Source organism: Euprymna scolopes, chromosome 40, assembly GCF_053919585.1.
Source record: "Euprymna scolopes isolate OS-2025 chromosome 40, ASM5391958v1, whole genome shotgun sequence".
Lineage (NCBI taxonomy): Eukaryota > Metazoa > Mollusca > Cephalopoda > Sepiida > Sepiolidae > Euprymna > Euprymna scolopes.
Window position 1 is genome coordinate 15,486,648 of NC_136521.1, and position 20,380 is coordinate 15,507,027.

Below are 20,380 nucleotides of genomic sequence, written 5' to 3' on the forward strand. Positions count from 1 at the left end.
CCCTCGATACATGTTTGAGCGTCAAAGTGATGCCATGGCATATGTTCGGCGAATGGGCCGAGCCGACCTCTTCATCACGTTCACAACAAATCCAAAGTGGACAGAAATTACAGAAAATTGTCTTCAAGGGCAAGACCCTCAGGATCGTCCAGATATTGTTGCCAGGGTTTTCAGGCAGAAGCTAAAAAAGTTACTTGAATTTATTAAAAAGGGAGGATTTGGCAGGTTGAGGGCTTTCCTGTACAGTATTGAATATCAAAAAAGAGGACTGCTGCATGCACACATCCTCACCTGGCAGGCCCCAGAGGACAAACTTCTACCAGAAAAAATGGATCTCTGCATATCTGCAGAGATCCCTGACAAAGAGGAAGATCCTGATCTTCATGCTAAAGTGATGGCACATATGGTGCATGGACCTTGTGGACCATTTAATCCAAATTGTCCATGTACGATTGACAACAAATGTTCCAAAAAATACCCAAAAGAATTTCTTCAGTGTACCGAGCAAGGCCAAGACTCTTACCCCAAGTACAGGCGAAGAAAACCAGAAGATGGAGGCCAGACTGGTACAATAAGGATGAAGAGAAATGGTCGGTATGTTAATCAAGAAATAACAAACCAGTGGATTGTTCCGTACAACAAGGTCCTCCTTCAGCAGTTCAACGCTCACATTAACGTAGAAATTTGCAGCTCGATCCAAAGCATCAAATATGTCCTCAAATACGTGAATAAAGGATGTGATCAAGCAGTGTTTGAACTACAAAGAACTGATGGAGCAGCTAACCAACAAGGCCAAGTACAAAGTCACATTGTGGATGAGATCCAGCAGTTCCAGAATGCAAGGTATGTCGGCAGTTCAGAGGCGGCCTGGAGGATATTGGAACATCCCATCCATGAACATTTCCCCCCAATTGTACAACTTTCTGTTCATCTTGAAAATGGGCAGCATGTCATGTTCTCAGCTGATACTGCTCTGGAACGAGCCCAAGGTCCACCGCCTGCCACAACTTTGACACCATTTTTTCAACTCTGCCATGAGGATGACTTTGCAAGGGGTCTCAAATACGTAGAAGTCCCTGAGTTTTACACTTGGAACAAATCGACAAAGAAACGGATGAGAAGAATGCGTGGGGTACAAGTTGAAGGTACTGAAAATGATGATGTATGGAAGGCACCATGCATTGGGAGAATCTACACGATTAGTCCAAAAGCAGGGGAGTGTTATTTCTTACGCCTGTTGCTCAATGAGGTTGCTGGTCCAACTTCATTTCAAAATTTGCGAGCATACAATGGTCAGGTGTTTGAAACATACAGAGCAGCGTGCCTTGCTCGAGGCCTTCTAGAAAATGACCATCACTTGCATCAAGCAGTAGGAGAGGCAAGTGCCACTCAATCACCTTCAAATTTGCGAAGCCTATTTGTGATAATTTTAACAGCCTGTGAGCCAAGAAATCCTCTTGAGATCTGGATGGCTTTTCGTGATGTAATATCTGAAGACATTCTTCACAGATACAGGCAAGAAGTTAACAATCCAGAAGCAGATTTTAATGAGGACATCTTCAATAAAACTCTTTGTCTAATTGAAGAAAAAGTTCTCCTTATGTGCGGTCAACCATTGGCAAGCTATGGATTACCTGCACCAACGCAAGGGAGAGATGAAAGACTCGCGAGAGAGTATCAACGTGAAGTTACTTATAATCTTGAAGAACTTTCCCTACAAGCAAAAAATATGCAAGAAAAACTGACCGATTCTCAAAGAGAAGTTTACAATTCATTCATGGCAATGTTGGAAGCACAAGGTGAAATGAACAAAAACATGATGTTTCTTGATGCTCCAGGTGGTACGGGCAAGACTTTTGTAATCAATTTGATCCTTGCAAAGATTAGATCCATGAGAAAGATTGTGCTTGCAACAGCATCCAGTGGCATTGCTGCTACTCTACTACAAGGTGGCCGCACTCTTCACAGCACTTTTAAAGTACCCTTGGATACTCATCGAATGGATCAGCCAGTTTGCAAAATTACTGGTAACTCAGCCTTGGCAAATGTAATTAGAGACACCTCTGCAATCATTGTAGACGAAGCCCCAATGACGCACAAGAGTGCTTATGAAGCAATTGACCGAACACTGCAAGACATCACAGGAAACAAGAATCCCATGGGTGGCATTCCAACCTTATTTTGCGGTGATTTCCGTCAAATCCTCCCAGTGGTTAAAAATCGCACAAGGGCTAACATTGTCAATGCAAGTTTGAAACAATCCTATCTCTGGAGGCACGTTATAGTGAAGAGACTGACTACTAATATGAGAGCCTATATCTCTGATAACACAGCTACAGCAGACTTCTCAAAATTGCTTCTCCAAATCGGTAATGGTCAGTTTCCTATCACTTCTTCACCTGACACAATTAAGATTCCAACTGCGCTTGGTAAATGTGTCGGTAATCAGAAGCAACTGAAAGACAAAGTGTACCCAGACCTGCAAAACAATGGAAAATCACCGGATTGGCTTGCTGAGAGGGCTATTATTTCGCCATTAAACAGCAATGTGAATCATTTGAACAATTCAATAATGAATGAATTTCCAGGAGACACAAAGCAATACAAGTCAGTTGATTCGGCTACTAATGAATATGAAGCTGTTCACTACCCTGTGGAGTTTTTAAACTCTTTGGAGATATCTGGAATGCCTCCACACATTTTAAATCTCAAAATTGGATCGCCAATCATGATTCTTCGATCCTTGGAACCGCCAAAAACAACAAACGGAACCAGAGGTGTTATCACCAGATTGCACACCAATGTACTTGAGGCCACCATTTCCTGTGGTCCCTACAAAGGCGAAACCGTTCTACTGCCAAGGATCCCCTTAGTTCCATCGGACTCAGAACTTCCATTTAAATTCCGGAGACTCCAATTTCCTGTGAAGGTGTGTTTTGCAATGAGCATAAACAAAAGTCAAGGTCAGACATTTAACACCATTGGCGTAGACTTGACATCAGACTGCTTCAGTCACGGTATGTTCTACGTCTCCATCAGCCGGACAGGAAGTTCAGAAAAACTCTACATTCTGGCTCCAAATCAAAGCAGCAGAAATGTAGTTTACCCTGAGGCTCTTCAGTGAAAAGTTCGAGAAATGGATATGAGGAAAAACTGACATGATCTGATTGTGGTAAGTTTTTAGTATTGAATGTGCAAGATAAAATTTAAGCAAGAGTTGAAAATTACTTCAATGAAAAATTTACTATGTAACATCAAGTAACCTTCCTTTTTGATGAAAATGTTTTGTGAAGTTCCTGATTGAATTTCAGTCACTACAAGAGGTAGTTAAAATGTTAATCACCTTATGCAATCGTTGCTCTTACAACATCAACTTACTGGAAAGGTGCCCACAGATTTTGATACCCGAGTGCGCAACAAAGCTCCGTGCGAAGCACGGGTATCTTTGCTAGTATATATATATTTGTTTACTGTATTTTGGGGAAAGAGTTCTGACAAAGTGCTCGATTACAAAGAAAACCTTTTTCAATATAAGAGCTAAATATTTTTTTATTAATTATAAAGAAGTTCAGGAAAACATTGGTACCATCGGTTTCAAGCCCAACACAACGGGAAACCGTTAATGGTAACACGTAAATGATATATATATATATTAGGTTGGTGTAAACAAAAGTTCCTCGTTTGATGTTCAACTTCAAAAGATCATAACTCCTTTCATAATAAACTTTATTAATTTAAATAAAAACCATTAGAATCGACACATTTTTCAACGAGAAACACGTTTATTAATCTCATTAGCATAGAAATCCCGAGTTCTGGAAGCGTTGAAGTAATTGAAAGCCGATTCGGCATCATCTTGGCTTTTGAAGCAGGAAGTTTTCGAGATGATTGATGATCGGTGGTTGAGAGAATATGGCGGATGAGGCAGAGTCTCGTAGCCCAATTCGTTCAGCTCCTGCAGGGTCAGTTGAGCAAAATGCGGGCGAGCTTTGTCATAGAGTAGAATTGACCCCTGCCATATTGACCAATCTCGGGCACATACGTTTGAGCTTCTGGTGCATTTCGTCAATTTGTCGGCTATATTCCTCCGCCGTAATTGTTTCACCCGGATTCAAACAGCTGTGATGGATGAGACCGGCCTCAGACAACCAAACAGTAAACATAACCTCTTTCCGGTGCAATTTCGGCTTCGGGAAGTGGTGTGGAACTTTCTCCAGCATCCAACCAATGTGCCGAACGTCGTCGGTTGTCGTAAAAGGTCTACTTCTTATCATACGTCACATCCCGCTCGAGAAATGGGTCGTTTTTGTTGCGCAGAAGGAACGTAGAAGGCTTCTTAAACGACATTTCTTTAAAAAATTATCCTTCAATTAATGCGGCACCTATTTATGCAACTTTTTTGACTTCCCTATTTGCTTTAAGTGGTCGACCTCGAGTTCAACAGGAACTTCTCGTGTGGTTTTGCAAAGATCGACTTCAATTAAGGCTTTCAAATGCTCGTTGTCAACCGCAGTCGGTCGTCCGCGACTGTCTTCATCTTCAGGGCTCTCGTCACCATTGCAAAATTTCTTGAATCAACGTTGTGTCCATGTTCGTTTCTGGTTCCTCGGCCAAACGCATCATTGATATTACGCGCTTTCTCGACAGCTTTTCGGCCTAATTTGAACTGGAACAAGAAAATTGCGCGTATTTTAATTTTGTCCATGCTGTTGAAAAGCCTCCAAAAAAAACAAACAAACTGCAACGAATAACAAGATTCAATAAAGCGAAAAACGCGCTTCAAAATGATATATAACATATCTAGCTATATATATATATATATATATATATATATATATATATATATATATATATATATATAGCCATGTTATTAAACGTATATATTTTATGCACATGTCTAATAATAATAAATAAATAAAACACGTTCCATACAAAATAAGGGGCGATGCATTCACACACACACACACACACACACACACACATACACACACATATATATATTCATACATAACGAAAAGAGCTTATAGCTCTTTAAAACGCTTAGGTAGCGGAAAAAATAAAAATAAATAAATAAAAATTAATAAATAAATAAGAGCGTTTTGAAGCTGTTAATATCGCTATTAATAATAATAGCACATCTTAAATTTAAAAGCGCTAAAAAAACGTGCACTCAAATGGCGATCCATCGTGGATCATTGGTAGAGCGCCAAACTGTTGATGCTGGTGTGATGAGTTTGATCCTTGCTGATGACGGCTAGATACATTCGCGTGCATGGATATACCTTTTATGCATGTAATAATATTTAATAATAAAAAAGTATATGTATAGATAGATAAAAATTTGTCTTAGTAGTAAATAAAAGAAATAATTATAACTCGTGCACGACGCGTGAAATATACACACGTATTTGAAATTATCTCATATATCTTTTTTTTTTTTATTAATATAAATGCTTTTTATTCCAGGGTAACCAGTCTGAAATGAACGCCGGCAACATGACCGTAAGTATTGCTTGCATCTGTTTTTTTTTAACTAATATCTTATAAATGAAACATTTTCCACGTTACTAGTCATCAAAACAGTATACATCTGGAAATTGTTGCCATAACTCAGCGTGAAGGGGTGACGTCATGATTAGTATTACTTCCGTTTTTCCATTTGCTCATTCATTTTAGTTCTGGAGTTCTTTCGCGATAGACGTGTCAGCCAGCGACTGTTGTCTAAACTCTGACTAACGCTGAAGTTCTATGAGATATTCAAAATAATCGCTGTTACCGAGAGCTGTTCTTCTAAAAAACAAAACAAAACAAAAAAAACAAACAACAAAACAAATAAAAAAAAAACTATATAGTAAGTGAATTTGTGCTGGTTTGTGGTTTATTTTCGAGCAATTTACGCTTTTCCAGTCCGATTAATAACAAAAAACTCTCTTCGAAAGAATGGTGGCGCTGTCGTCATCGTTGGCCAAAATCGATTTTCTTTCAAGTGTTAGACGCAATTATTGTGGCCAGCGGTCCATACATGTATTTTTTTTTTAGTTATAATTGTTTTCTATCACATAGGAGTCCAATATACTCTTAACCTATTTTGCCTTTCTCCTAGTTGCATAAAATAATGATGTATAATTCCCTTGTAACAAAGCAGGGACGAGCATATAAAAGCTGTATTCAAATGACCGAGCCGTGTGCGAGATGACGTCACGGCAAGGAAGAAGGAATAACTTAAAAAACAGAACAAGCGCACAGAGAGGAGGCCATATTAGAGAAGGGAACGTTATTTCAAAGGTACTGAAGACGTGTTTCAGACACATAGCGTGCAAGTGGAAACACGTTAGAGAAGGATATATATAGACGTGTTAAGCACAGTTGCCGAAGAGCGACACGAAAACACCTGTAAATAAATGTCGGTTGTTTCACTAAGAAATAAATGAGTCGAGTTATTTCTTTCTTATGTTCCTTGCGACGGTGTCTACAACCTGTTTGTCCCTACATATTAACAACCTAACACGTGTTGAAATGTGTGTAAGTTAGAGGCTTACGAGCTAGTGTAACTTAGAGTACTATTAACTATCATTAATAATATAAACGCAAGAAGGCGCAATATAACTTAGAATAGTTTAATATATTAAAAGATTATGATGTATTCATATAGCTGATAATTCGTTAAGGAAGATAATTTAAAGCATGAGAGTTCTAAATAAAGGGAGATAATATAAAACCAAAATAGTAATTTATAATATTGTCTTTTTATCGGCATTACATTTTACAGTGGTTCTGGATATGAGCTTAAACTATATCCAATGGTGACACCCTAGCTTGCGAGCTTTATGGAGTGTGGAGCCACCCTTTAATTGCCATTACTCCCAGGTCTACTTTAAACTCGAGTGGTTGTACCTGTTAGGGTCCCAACTATGTGTTAAATAGAAACCGACTTGAAAAAAAACAAATATATTCTATTTAAAAAAAAACAACTTTCTTTAAAACAACTAGATTCTGCGTTAAATAACCTGAAAAGTGTTGATATGCCGTAAAAGAAAAATGACCAACCAACTAACATTTTGCAGTTTAAATTTAGTTCTTAGAGATAAAGAGGTCCGACCTTGGAGTTAATAATAATGGAGTATCGTGTTTATACTTATATCCGACGGCTCTTTTAAGATTGTATTACAGCCTTGAATAATTTGCTTTTCTTTTCTGTATCACTTCTAGAACTTTGAATAAGTAAAGGCGTGGTTAATAGTTTTCTTTTTTTTTTTTACTCATAGCCTTTGCTTAATTTTACCATATTTCAAGACCAGAATTCCCAAAAGAGTTTCTTACTTAATAGGTTCCACACTGTCTGGCAAGCTCTAGCAGCTGCCCCATCGCCACAGTTCCATTTCTAAGCTTCTTTTACAAGTGTTACAACTGAATATGCATCGACGAACTTACTTCATATTACCCCGATCCACCAGATTAGCAACATAATCCCACCCTTTCATTGATTTTTTTTCCTCTCACACCTTTATTTATTTATTTTTTTGTAATTCTAACCATTTCTCCGTATTTCTCCGACCGTATCAACATGCAGAAATTTAAATATAATGTGAACAAATATCTTGCTGCGCAACTCCTCCATCCATGTTACACCTTATAGATTTGCACCCTATCGCAGTAGTTCAAGTGGTGGCAGCATCATTCAGAAGATGCGTATCGTTACTTTTTTCCCACGACCGAAGGCGTAACCATACCGAGTGGACTTGTACTTCTAGGTGACATTATGTCATTAACTTGGCAACATGCGAGACTGTCGAACGTACCAGTCGATGATGGTTATGTCAACAATCAGTCTGACAGTAACTGGCCTGATTCAGAAGCTTTTTTTCTGTCATGCTGATGCATGCATTCTTAGTATTCCTTGGAAGTTCTCCATCCAAGGCTTTGCCTTACATTTATGGCGTGAAGAAGTTTACTGCTTACTGCTCAGGCAGTTTTTAGTAGACTAGAGTGCTCTTCTTCTACGGATGTCTGCTTTATTTTTCTTATATTTCACACCTTCCTGAAATCAAAAGAAAGTAAATATCGACATTATTTCAGTTTATGCTTTTCTATTTTAATAAAAATTAATTTTACATGAGTACATTAATTATAAATATGTACATTAATTTTAAATATGCACATTAATTTTAAATATGTACATTAATTATAAATATGTACATAAATTTTAAATATGTACATTAATTTTAAATATGCACATTAATTTTAAATATGCACATTAATTTTAAATATGTACATTAATTTTAAATATGTACATAAATTTTAAATATGTACATTAATTTTAAATATGTACATTAATTTTAAATATGTACATTAATTTTAAATATGTACATTAATTTTAAATATGCACATAAATTTTAAATATGCACATTAATTTTAAATATGCACATTAATTTTAAATATGCACATTAATTTTAAATATGCACATTAATTTTAAATATGCACATTAATTTTAAATATGTACATAAATTTTAAATATGTACATTAATTTTAAATATGTACATTAATTTTAAATATGCACATTAATTTTAAATATGCACATTAATTTTAAATATGTACATAAATTTTAAATATGTACATTAATTTTAAATATGCACATTAATTTTAAATATGCACATTAATTTTAAATATGCACATTAATTTTAAATATGCACATTAATTTTAAATATGTACATAAATTTTAAATATGTACATTAATTTTAAATATGTACATTAATTTTAAATATGTACATAAATTTTAAATATGCACATTAATTTTAAATATGCACATTAATTTTAAATATGTACATTAATTTTAAATATGCACATTAATTTTAAATATGCACATTAATTTTAAATATGCACATTAATTTTAAATATGCACATTAATTTTAAATATGCACATTAATTTTAAATATGCACATTAATTTTAAATATGCACATTAATTTTAAATATGCACATTAATTTTAAATATGCACATTGATTTTAAATATGCACATTAATTTTAAATATGCACATTAATTTTAAATATGTACATAAATTTTAAATATGTACATTAATTTTAAATATGTACATTAATTTTAAATATGTACATTAATTTTAAATATGTACATTAATTTTAAATATGTACATAAATTTTAAATATGTACATTAATTTTAAATATGCACATTAATTTTAAATATGTACATTAATTTTAAATATGCACATTAATTTTAAATATGGACATTAATTTTAAATATGCACATTAATTTTAAATATGTACATTAATTTTAAATACGCACATTAATTTTAAATATGTACATTAATTTTAAATACGCACATAAATTTTAAATATGCACATTAATTTTAAATATGTACATTAATTTTAAATATGCACATTAATTTTAAATATGTACATTAATTTTAAATATGTACATTAATTTTAAATATGTACATTAATTTTAAATACGCACATAAATTTTAAATACGCACATAAATTTTAAATATGCACATTAATTTTAAATATGCACATTAATTTTAAATATGTACATTAATTTTAAATACGCACATAAATTTTAAATATGCACATTAATTTTAAATATGCACATTAATTTTTAATATGTACATAAATTTTAAATACGCACATAAATTTTAAATATGTACATTAATTTTAAATATGTACATTAATTTTAAATACGCACATTAATTTTAAATATGTACATTAATTTTAAATACGCACATAAATTTTAAATATGCACATTAATTTTAAGTATGTACATTAATTTTAAATATGCACATTAATTTTAAATATGTACATTAATTTTAAATATGTACATTAATTTTAAATATGTACATTAATTTTAAATACGCACATAAATTTTAAATACGCACATAAATTTTAAATATGCACATTAATTTTAAATATGCACATTAATTTTAAATATGTACATAAATTTTAAATATGCACATTAATTTTAAATATGCACATTAATTTTAAATATGTACATTAATTTTAAATATGTACATTAATTTTAAATACGCACATTAATTTTAAATATGTACATTAATTTTAAATATGCACATTAATTTTAAATATGTACATTAATTTTAAATATGCACATTAATTTTAAATATGTACATTAATTTTAAATACGCACATTAATTTTAAATATGTACATTAATTTTAAATACGCACATAAATTTTAAATATGCACATTAATTTTAAATATGTACATAAATTTTAAATATGCACATTAATTTTAAATATGTACATTAATTTTAAATATGTACATTAATTTTAAATATTCACATTAATTTTAAATATGTAAATTAATTTTTAATATGTACATTAATTTTAAATATGTACATAAATTTTAAATATGTACATTAATTTTAAATATGTACATAAATTTTAAATATGTACATTAATTTTAAATATGTACATTAATTTTAAATATGCACATTAATTTTAAATATGTACATTAATTTTAAATATGTACATTAATTTTAAATATGTACATTAATTTTAAATATGTACATTAATTTTAAATATGCACATTAATTTTAAATATGCACATTAATTTTAAATATGTACATTAATTTTAAATACGCACATAAATTTTAAATATGTACATTAATTTTAAATATGTACATTAATTTTAAATACGCACATAAATTTTAAATATGTACATTAATTTTAAATATGTACATTAATTTTAAATACGCACATAAATTTTAAATACGCACATTAATTTTAAATACGCACATAAATTTTAAATATGTACATTAATTTTAAATATGCACATTAATTTTAAATATGTACATTAATTTTAAATATGCACATTAATTTTTAATATGTACATTAATTTTAAATACGCACATTAATTTTAAATATGTACATTAATTTTAAATACGCACATAAATTTTAAATATGCACATTAATTTTAAATATGTACATTAATTTTAAATATGCACATTAATTTTAAATATGTACATTAATTTTAAATATGTACATTAATTTTAACTATGTACATTAATTTTAAATACGCACATAAATTTTAAATATGCACATTAATTTTAAATATGTACATAAATTTTAAATATGCACATTAATTTTAAATATGTACATTAATTTTAAATATGTACATTAATTTTAAATATGCACATTAATTTTAAATATGTACATTAATTTTAAATATGTACATTAATTTTAAATATGTACATAAATTTTAAATATGTACATTAATTTTAAATATGTACATAAATTTTAAATATGTACATTAATTTTAAATATGTACATTAATTTTAAATATGCACATTAATTTTAAATATGTACATTAATTTTAAATATGTACATTAATTTTAAATATGTACATTAATTTTAAATATGTACATTAATTTTAAATATGCACATTAATTTTAAATATGCACATTAATTTTAAATATGCACATTAATTTTAAATATGTACATTAATTTTAAATACGCACATTAATTTTAAATATGTACATTAATTTTAAATACGCACATAAATTTTAAATATGCACATTAATTTTAAATATGTACATTAATTTTAAATATGCACATTAATTTTAAATATGTACATTAATTTTAAATATGTACATTAATTTTAAATATGTACATTAATTTTAAATACGCACATAAATTTTAAATACGCACATTAATTTTAAATATGCACAATGATTTTAAATATGCACATTAATTTTAAATATGTACATTAATTTTAAATACGCACATAAATTTTAAATATGTACATTAATTTTAAATATGTACATTAATTTTAAATATGTACATTAATTTTAAATACGCACATAAATTTTAAATACGCACATTAATTTTAAATATTCACATTAATTTTAAATATGCACATTAATTTTAAATATGTACATTAATTTTAAATATGTACATTAATTTTAAATATGTACATTAATTTTAAATATGCACATTAATTTTAAATATGTACGTTAATTTTAAATATGTACATTAATTTTAAATATGCACATTAATTTTAAATATGTACATTAATTTTAAATATGCACATTAATTTTAAATATGCACATTAATTTTGAATATGTACATTAATTTTAAATATGTACATTAATTTTAAATATGTACATTAATTTTAAATATGCACATTAATTTTAAATATGTACATTAATTTTAAATATGTACATTAATTTTAAATATGCACATTAATTTTAAATATGCACATTAATTTTAAATATGTACATTAATTTTAAATATGTACATTAATTTTAAATATGTACATTAATTTTAAATATGCACATTAATTTTAAATATGCACATTAATTTTAAATATGTACATTAATTTTAAATATGTACATTAATTTTAAATATGCACATTAATTTTAAATATGCACATTAATTTTAAATATGTACATTAATTTTAAATATGTACATTAATTTTAAATACGCACATAAATTTTACATATATACAGTAAATTTATACATCTATATTAATTTTAAATAAATTCATTCATTTTAAATACATATATTAATTTTACATATATACATTAATTTGAAATTAATGGAATAATTTTAAAGATATAAAACAATATATAATGAATTCATTAATTTATAATATATATTAATTTTAAATATATACATTAATTAAAAATAAATACATTAATTTTAAATTTATACATTAATTTAAAATAAATGCATCAATTTTAAATATATATGAAGAAATTTTAAATATATACAGTGATTTTAAATATATATATTAATTTTTAATATATACATTAATTTTAAATATATACATTAATTTTAAATATATACATTGTTTTTTTATATATAAATTAATTTTAACTATGTATATTAATTTTAAATAAATTAATTAATTTTAAATATATACATTAATTTTAAATGCATACTTTAATTTAAATAAATGCATACATTTTAAATATATACAGTAATTTTAAACGAATACATTAATTTAAATATAAATATTTTTTTTAAGATATAGAGTAAGCTTAAATAAATACATTAATTTAAATAAATACATTAATTATAATATATACTTTAATTTTAAATATATTCAGTTATTTTAAATAGATACATTATTTTCAAATAAATATTTTTTTTATTATTATTTGTATTCTTCGATTGCTGTTCTGCACAACGTTTCGTTGTTCAGGTGTATCTTCTCGAACTTAAGAATATTGATGTTGATGTTGGAATCTGCACGGAATTCTGAACGGAACTATAATTTTAATCCACGAGAGTAGCATGTTCTTGTTCCTTCGGCCATGATCGGGTTGAAGTCCCAAGATGAGAACAGTAGTCCACAGAATCCAAATAATACGAATAAGCAATCCTCATCTCAAAAATGCACAACCATAAATATTTATTAAGGAATATTTACTTAAAAATGACAATTACTTATACGGATGAAGAAATTGACATTTTTTAAAAATTATTCAAATATTCATATCATTTTGAATTTGATAAATTAATTTTAGAAAAAAAAATTGCATTTAAATTTATGGCGATTTTGTTCGAATATAATGTGTGACTGTCATCTTCTCTTTTAGCCTATCATGCAAAGCAGGTACATGGAAACCTGCCGCAGGATCCTTCCCTTCTTGGAGAGAACCTTGGAAATGCGCAACGGTGGAAACCAATTCTTCATGGGTGATCAAGTAAGTATTTAGTGCATTAGAAAATCTTATTTAAACACAATCGGGAACTTAAACGAAAATATTGACACATATCGTATGAACTTATTTCGAGAAAGACATCGAAGATTACGAGTGGGACGACGTGAAAATTGCCAACATCTATAATATAAATCTCACCTGTCTGTTTATACGTATGTATGTATGTATGTATGTATGTATGTCAGGTCATGTCATATGTATGTATGTATGTCAGGTCATGTCATATGCTACTGGTACCATGTAACCCAGTACTACCTGCCTCATGGTCGGGTCACCGGCGACTAAACTGGTTCCCCCACCAGACTTGTTTGGTGAGGAGGGCGGCTAGTCTCCCTGAAGGATTAAAAACAAGACCTTCCAAAGGGCGAATGAACTCTTTTTCTGGGTCAACGGCCAACTAGCACCGTGTATATTTGTGTGTGTGTGTGTGTGTATATGTGTATTGGGGTAGAGAGGGCTCCCGTAAGCCGTGGTGAAGGCAACCTTTCTAGGAGAAGCAAATCTCTGATTTAAAAAACCATAAAGAGGAAGACCAGTACCCGCATTAAGCTGGTCTGCAGTTTAATTTGTTGCTGGCTATCTTGCTCTTGCTTGTTGCTGGATCTCAACATTTTGAACCGAGAGAGAGACTTAGCTGTCGTACAAAGCTTAGACTCTGTAACATCATATTTGTATAGATACTCCCTCAGACATTTGGGCTCCTGGATTTTAAATGTCTGAGGGAGTGGCACTCGCCTGACAAGACGTTGCAATCATCATGTATGTATGTATGTATGTTTACCTAAAACTTTCGACAGAGGCGACGGATTTTCACGTGATCGGTATTGTTTTACCTAAATGCGAGTTGGGAATGATTTTCTCTTTAACCAATTCGAAACTCTCAAATGCGGAGCGGCATATATATTGTTTTTTAAAATATAATTATCCACTGACACGTGTTTCGTCGTCTACGACTCATATACCTATATATATCCCCGAGAGGATGAAACGTTAGTGTCTGTAGGTGTTTAATTATTATAGTAAAACATAATTATGACAGTCCCTTTAAGAAACCCGTTTCTTATCGTTGAGCACTTTCAGTTGAATTAAGTCGGTTAATTTTACTCTTATGCATAGATCATCGTATAACGATTAAATCACTGTTCTGGTGTAAAGAACATTTAAAATTAAAATGTTTAAATTCAACGTTATTTCACACGGTTAATGGTAGCCGATTGGATGCGGTCCTTGCTAATCGAGTCAGAAATAGCTCGTGTTGCTGGGTTCGAATTTGTCGAGTGGTGTTAATCGTGACGCACTGTACTGAAGATTCCCGAAAGGATGAAACACTCGTGTCTGTAGGTATTGTATTATTATAGTAAAAATTATATATATATATATATATAATATATATATATATATATATATATATATGTGTGTGTGTGTGTGTGTGTGTGTGTGTGTGTGTGTGTGTTTATGTGCACTTGTCAGTTTCTAATTAGGGAAAAGCGGTAAACATTAAACGATGCAGTATATCGTGTCAATCACGATTACATATGATATATATATATATATATATATATATATATATATATATATATGTATATATATATGTGTGTGTGTGTGTGTGTGTGTTTGTGTGTGTGTGTGTGTGCACATGTCAGTTTCTAATAAGGGAAATTCGGTAGACATTCAACGATTCAGTATATCGTGTCAATCTAGAATAATAGTTCAGGATTACGCATGATATATATATATATATATATATATATATATATATATATATATATATATATATATATAGTAAGTTATAAAATGCATATGGCTACACTGAATATTCCACGTTTCATCCACTCTAGGACTTTTCAGGCTTATGCGCCTAATCGCCATATACATTTTATAACTTACTAACTAGCTCTGCCTACGTATTGATCACTTTTGAAGTAAATACTTAAAGTTAACGCATAAATCTATATTTTCGTATATTAATTTTATGTGAGTAAATTAAGTAGTTATACATATATATATATATATATATATATATATATATATATATATATATATACATATGTGTGTGTGAGTGTGTGTGTGTGTGCATATATATATATAATTATAAAACTCAAATGAACTTGTAACGATGTATGTAACCCACGTTCCGGTTTACGATATTCGGTTGCGCATGCGCGCATGACCTGCGCACTGAAATATTAACGTTATTATTTCGAAATTATTATTTAACATGGGAAGGGTGGGGTTTGAAATAGCTTAAACTTAATACAGAGATGAACGATGAAAAAAAAAAGCAGACAGTATTAACACTTGTTTATTTGGATAATTTAAACGCGAAAAAAAACAAACTAACAAAAGAACAATTGGGACGCTGAAATATTAACGTTATCATTACGAAATTATTATTTAACATGGGAAGAGTGGGGGTTAAAATAACTTAAACGTAATACAGAAATGAACGATGTAATTTTTTTTTTTTTAAAAGCAGATATATCAAAATTTAAACTTAATTATAAGTATTATAGTATCTGTTCAGTGCACATTTACCTATAAGTATGGCCAAGCACTTATAATTCAGTAACTGTATATATTTTTTAAAATAATCAATTATGATAAACAGAACGACTCATAGAAATCTATCTATATTCTTTTTCCATTTTAATATATTTTCAAAGAAATGTTTCTGTTAAGTAAAAAAAACAAACAAACTATTAGTTACATAAGAATCTTTATTACATTATCATGCCAATAAGGTTTTAAAATTGTTAAAGTACGGGAACAGGGAAAAAGGAGGGTTGGTTGGTTGTTTTTGTTTTACGGCATATCAACCCTTTTCGGGTTATTTAATGCCGAATCCAAAGATTTTGAAGAAAACTTTTTTAATAGAATATATTTGTTGTTTTCACGTCGGTTTCTATTTAACCCATAGTTGGAACCCTAACAGGTACTACCACTCCGGGTCAGAGTGGACCTGGGAGCAATGGCAATTAAAGGGTGGCTCCACACTCCCCAAAGCCCACAAGCTGGGGCCTCACCACTGGATAAAGTTTAAGGTCATATCCAGGACCCCCATTGAGGGACTTTTACCCTCTGCAAGGGGGCAGTCGGCGTATTCTAATGCCCCACCGACAGGGCCGAAAAAGGAGGGCAAACATTGGTATTTCGAAGAAAAATAGACATAACTGATTTTGAATATATTTAGATTAGAAATGCAAAATATATCTTGGTGTTATAGTGTTTCATTTTGGAGGAAGATGTATTCTTTTTAACGTAAAAAATGTTTATTCGTCATGTTAAACTGTCGTGCATAAATCATTTATCGTGGCTGTTAATATACATCTGCCTACAAAAACCAGCCGTCACTGTACACTACACAAAACACTATATACTATCAGAACAAGAAAAGAAAACATTATACATACATTCGGAGACACATCTATAAGAACACAATTCCATAGACGCAATTAAACGTTACAAATACACAGGCGGCAAAAAGAACGTCCGCACTTGTATTTTTTTCACAAACTCACAAATTTAATGTAACAAACTATACCTCATTTGAGTGTCCTTTTATTCTTCTATAACTTTACTTGTTCATATTTGAAATTAAAGAAAAGTCGGATGGAAAAAAAAACTATATATATATATATATATATATATATATATATATATATATATACAGAGAGAGAGAGAGAGAGAGTCTAAAGAAGCTTTAAAAATTTTATATAAGATTACTAAAAAAAACGTAGCTTAAATTCTTCGAAATTCTAATAAAATACAATATATGACAGATACATAATCCGATTTTGTGCAAGTAATGACGGTAAAAAATGTAACATTGAGTTAAAATTCTTAAATCGGATACAAGGATCATCAGTTGTTTACCATATCGCTGTTTCGGAAGTTTAAAAAAACTGGCAACTGTTAAATTCATAGTTTCTAATGGAAAATATTATTTCTTCAATCAGAAATGTAAACATAATCTTGGTATTATTTTTACTAACATATGAAAACAAATAATTATTAAAATATATATATATATATATATATATATAAATACATATATGTATATATATAAGTAAATAAATTTATAATAATAAAAAGTATGATACTATTTTAATAACTATATTATTAGCACATAAAAAATTATAAAAAATAAACGCGTTAACTATTTTAAAAAGCTTTATATATATACATATATATATATTTATATATATATATTTGGTAAAACTGGTAATTAGTAAAAACCTGTAAACCATGTACACTTATTTATTTATTTATTATTATTATTATTTATTTATCCTAACTTTAGTTTATTTACTAGGCATAGATGTATGCATGCCGGTATGCGTATGTATATATGTACATGTGTGGATATGCATATATTTGTGTTATTATGTATATATATGTGTCTATATGGGTCTACATATTTATATTTTATAAATATATAGTTTTAGGTAATTATGTATACGTGTGCATGAGCCTGTGCGTATGTGTGTACTTGTATGTATATGTCTGTGTATGTGTATGTATGCATCTACTTCTTACTGGAAATCTGTACATCCACGTATATGTACTCGAATGGGTGTGTGTATGTTTATATATGTGTGAGCATGTACTTATATCTGTATATATATGCGAGTATATATATATATGTGTACAAGAGTTGCGTGTATATGTGTATATGTCTGCACGTAGACCCAGGTACATCTGCATAGGCATTGTTTTTTATATGTATGTACCTATGTGTCTACACATTGGTCTGTAATATGTATGTATATGTATTATGCGCTCTTATGCGTGCGTCAACGTCTGTATTAACTCTTAACTGTTTAAAAACAACCCACTATGAAATGAACAACGACCACGTAACTCTGTAACGGCCAAAAATGACAGTCGTAATAACCCCCTTCCCTCTCCCTCTCCGTCTCCCCCCTTTTCCTCCCATCTATCTCTCTCCCCCTCTCTCTCTCTCTCTCCCTTATTAATATACCTTATCGAACAGGAAAAAAGTAGTCAAAATTTAAAAACCCCAAAATTGAAACGTCCCCCTTCTCTCTTTACCCCCTCTCTTTTTTCTTTTCTCTTTACCATCCTCTCTCCCCCTCCCCTTCCCTATATCCACCCAAGCCTGCCTGAATCTGCTACCCCCCACACAATACAACCTAATATACTTTAAACTTCAAAACTGAAATATTATCATTACTCGCCTTCCCCCTCTATTATCTCCTACCCCCCTTTTCCGTATTCCTCCTAAAAACAATTCTTCCTAATACTAACCAACCATTTCTATAAGATGCGACGAGGCTGTTAGATCGTAAACACGGTCCAACATCTTAAACATATGCAACCAAACAGATAAAACGGTAATAAAAAATAAAACACACACACACACACACACACACACACACACACACACACACACACACACACACACACACACACACATATATATATGTATGTGTATATATATATATATATCTGTGTGTATGTTTGTGTGTGTGTGTGTGTGTGTGTATGGTAAACTGTATATGTATTTTATTTACACGGGTCATCGTCAGTTTAGACCGTTCGTACAGTTACAATTAGAAGGCTTTTTATATGTCATTACAAGCTGCAAGCGGATGCAGAATCCGGATGACCATTTATGTCATTTTAAATAACTGTGCTTTATAATGCAAGAGTTATTTGTACCGATAAAATTGAATTAAATACTACGGTTTAATTAAAGAGAACCCGCTTTTAATATCATATGTATTAAACAGTTATAATAAAGGGAGATAATTAAGATTATTTGATATATAATGCTTTCCTTTTTTTTACTGCAGATGATGTTGTGCGATATGATGTGCTATTGTTGCCTGGAGAGCCCAATGATGGAGGACCAGTCTATGTTCAACAGCTACCCCAAACTTATGGCCATGTGGAAGCGTGTCGCTGCCCACCCTAAGATCTCTGGTTACCTGAAGAAGCGTTCTAACACAAACTGGTAGACAGTACCTATCACGGAAGGATTGGATCGGTTCAATATTTATGCCGTTGGAAAAGATACTCATTTTCGAGTAACATTGTCATTTCTTTGATCCTGCAAGATTTCTCTTCTGAAAAATTTATTAAAAAAATGTTTATACGAAATAATAAACATTTCCATTTGAAAATTTAAAATGCCTTTATTTATTCTTTACTTTTCTTGAATCTAATTAATTAATAAAACCGATGCTATTCAAATTGGTCATCTAAAATACAGGTATTGGATGTCAACTGCTGCTGGGTCATCTATTAAATAAAATCTAGTTGGTTATTACATTAAGGACAGTTGTCTTTGTGTTTTTATGTTTGTATATCCAGTTTATAATAAAAAACTAGAATACAAAAAAGCAAAATGTTCTCATCTTTATCAGTATTACCCCAGATAAATATGTACAATTTAGAAGAACATATAAATTATATGAGGGTCAACTGGACCGAATTTCGTCATAAAAAAATGTCAGTGTTATAATGTACAAATTTGAGGAGAGAATTCCGAATAATTGAACCGGGAAACCATACTATTGATAAAATTCTAAATGTTTATTTATTTATGTGTGTGTGTGCCTTTATACCAATAAAACTTTCGAACCGATGCACCGAACAGAAAAATTCTTTTATTCCCTGAAAGGTCTGAGTCCCTAGATTGACCTGATCTATATATGGTCTGT

The 20,380-nt window shown here is 30.2% G+C and overlaps 1 protein-coding gene across 1 annotated transcript in view; it reads left to right on the forward strand.

The window, feature by feature from the left end:
- LOC145265391 (S-crystallin SL20-1-like) overlaps nucleotides 1-19,715 on the forward strand; it is a 31,993-nt gene extending 12,278 nt beyond the window's left edge. The window contains exons 4-6 of the mRNA XM_080121207.1: nucleotides 5,467-5,502; nucleotides 13,569-13,676; nucleotides 19,511-19,715. Coding sequence (XP_079977333.1) covers nucleotides 5,467-5,502; nucleotides 13,569-13,676; nucleotides 19,511-19,675 — 309 coding nt within the window. The 3' untranslated portion in view covers nucleotides 19,676-19,715. The remainder of the gene's footprint in view (nucleotides 1-5,466; nucleotides 5,503-13,568; nucleotides 13,677-19,510) is intronic.
- Nucleotides 19,716-20,380: the final 665 nt, after the last annotated feature.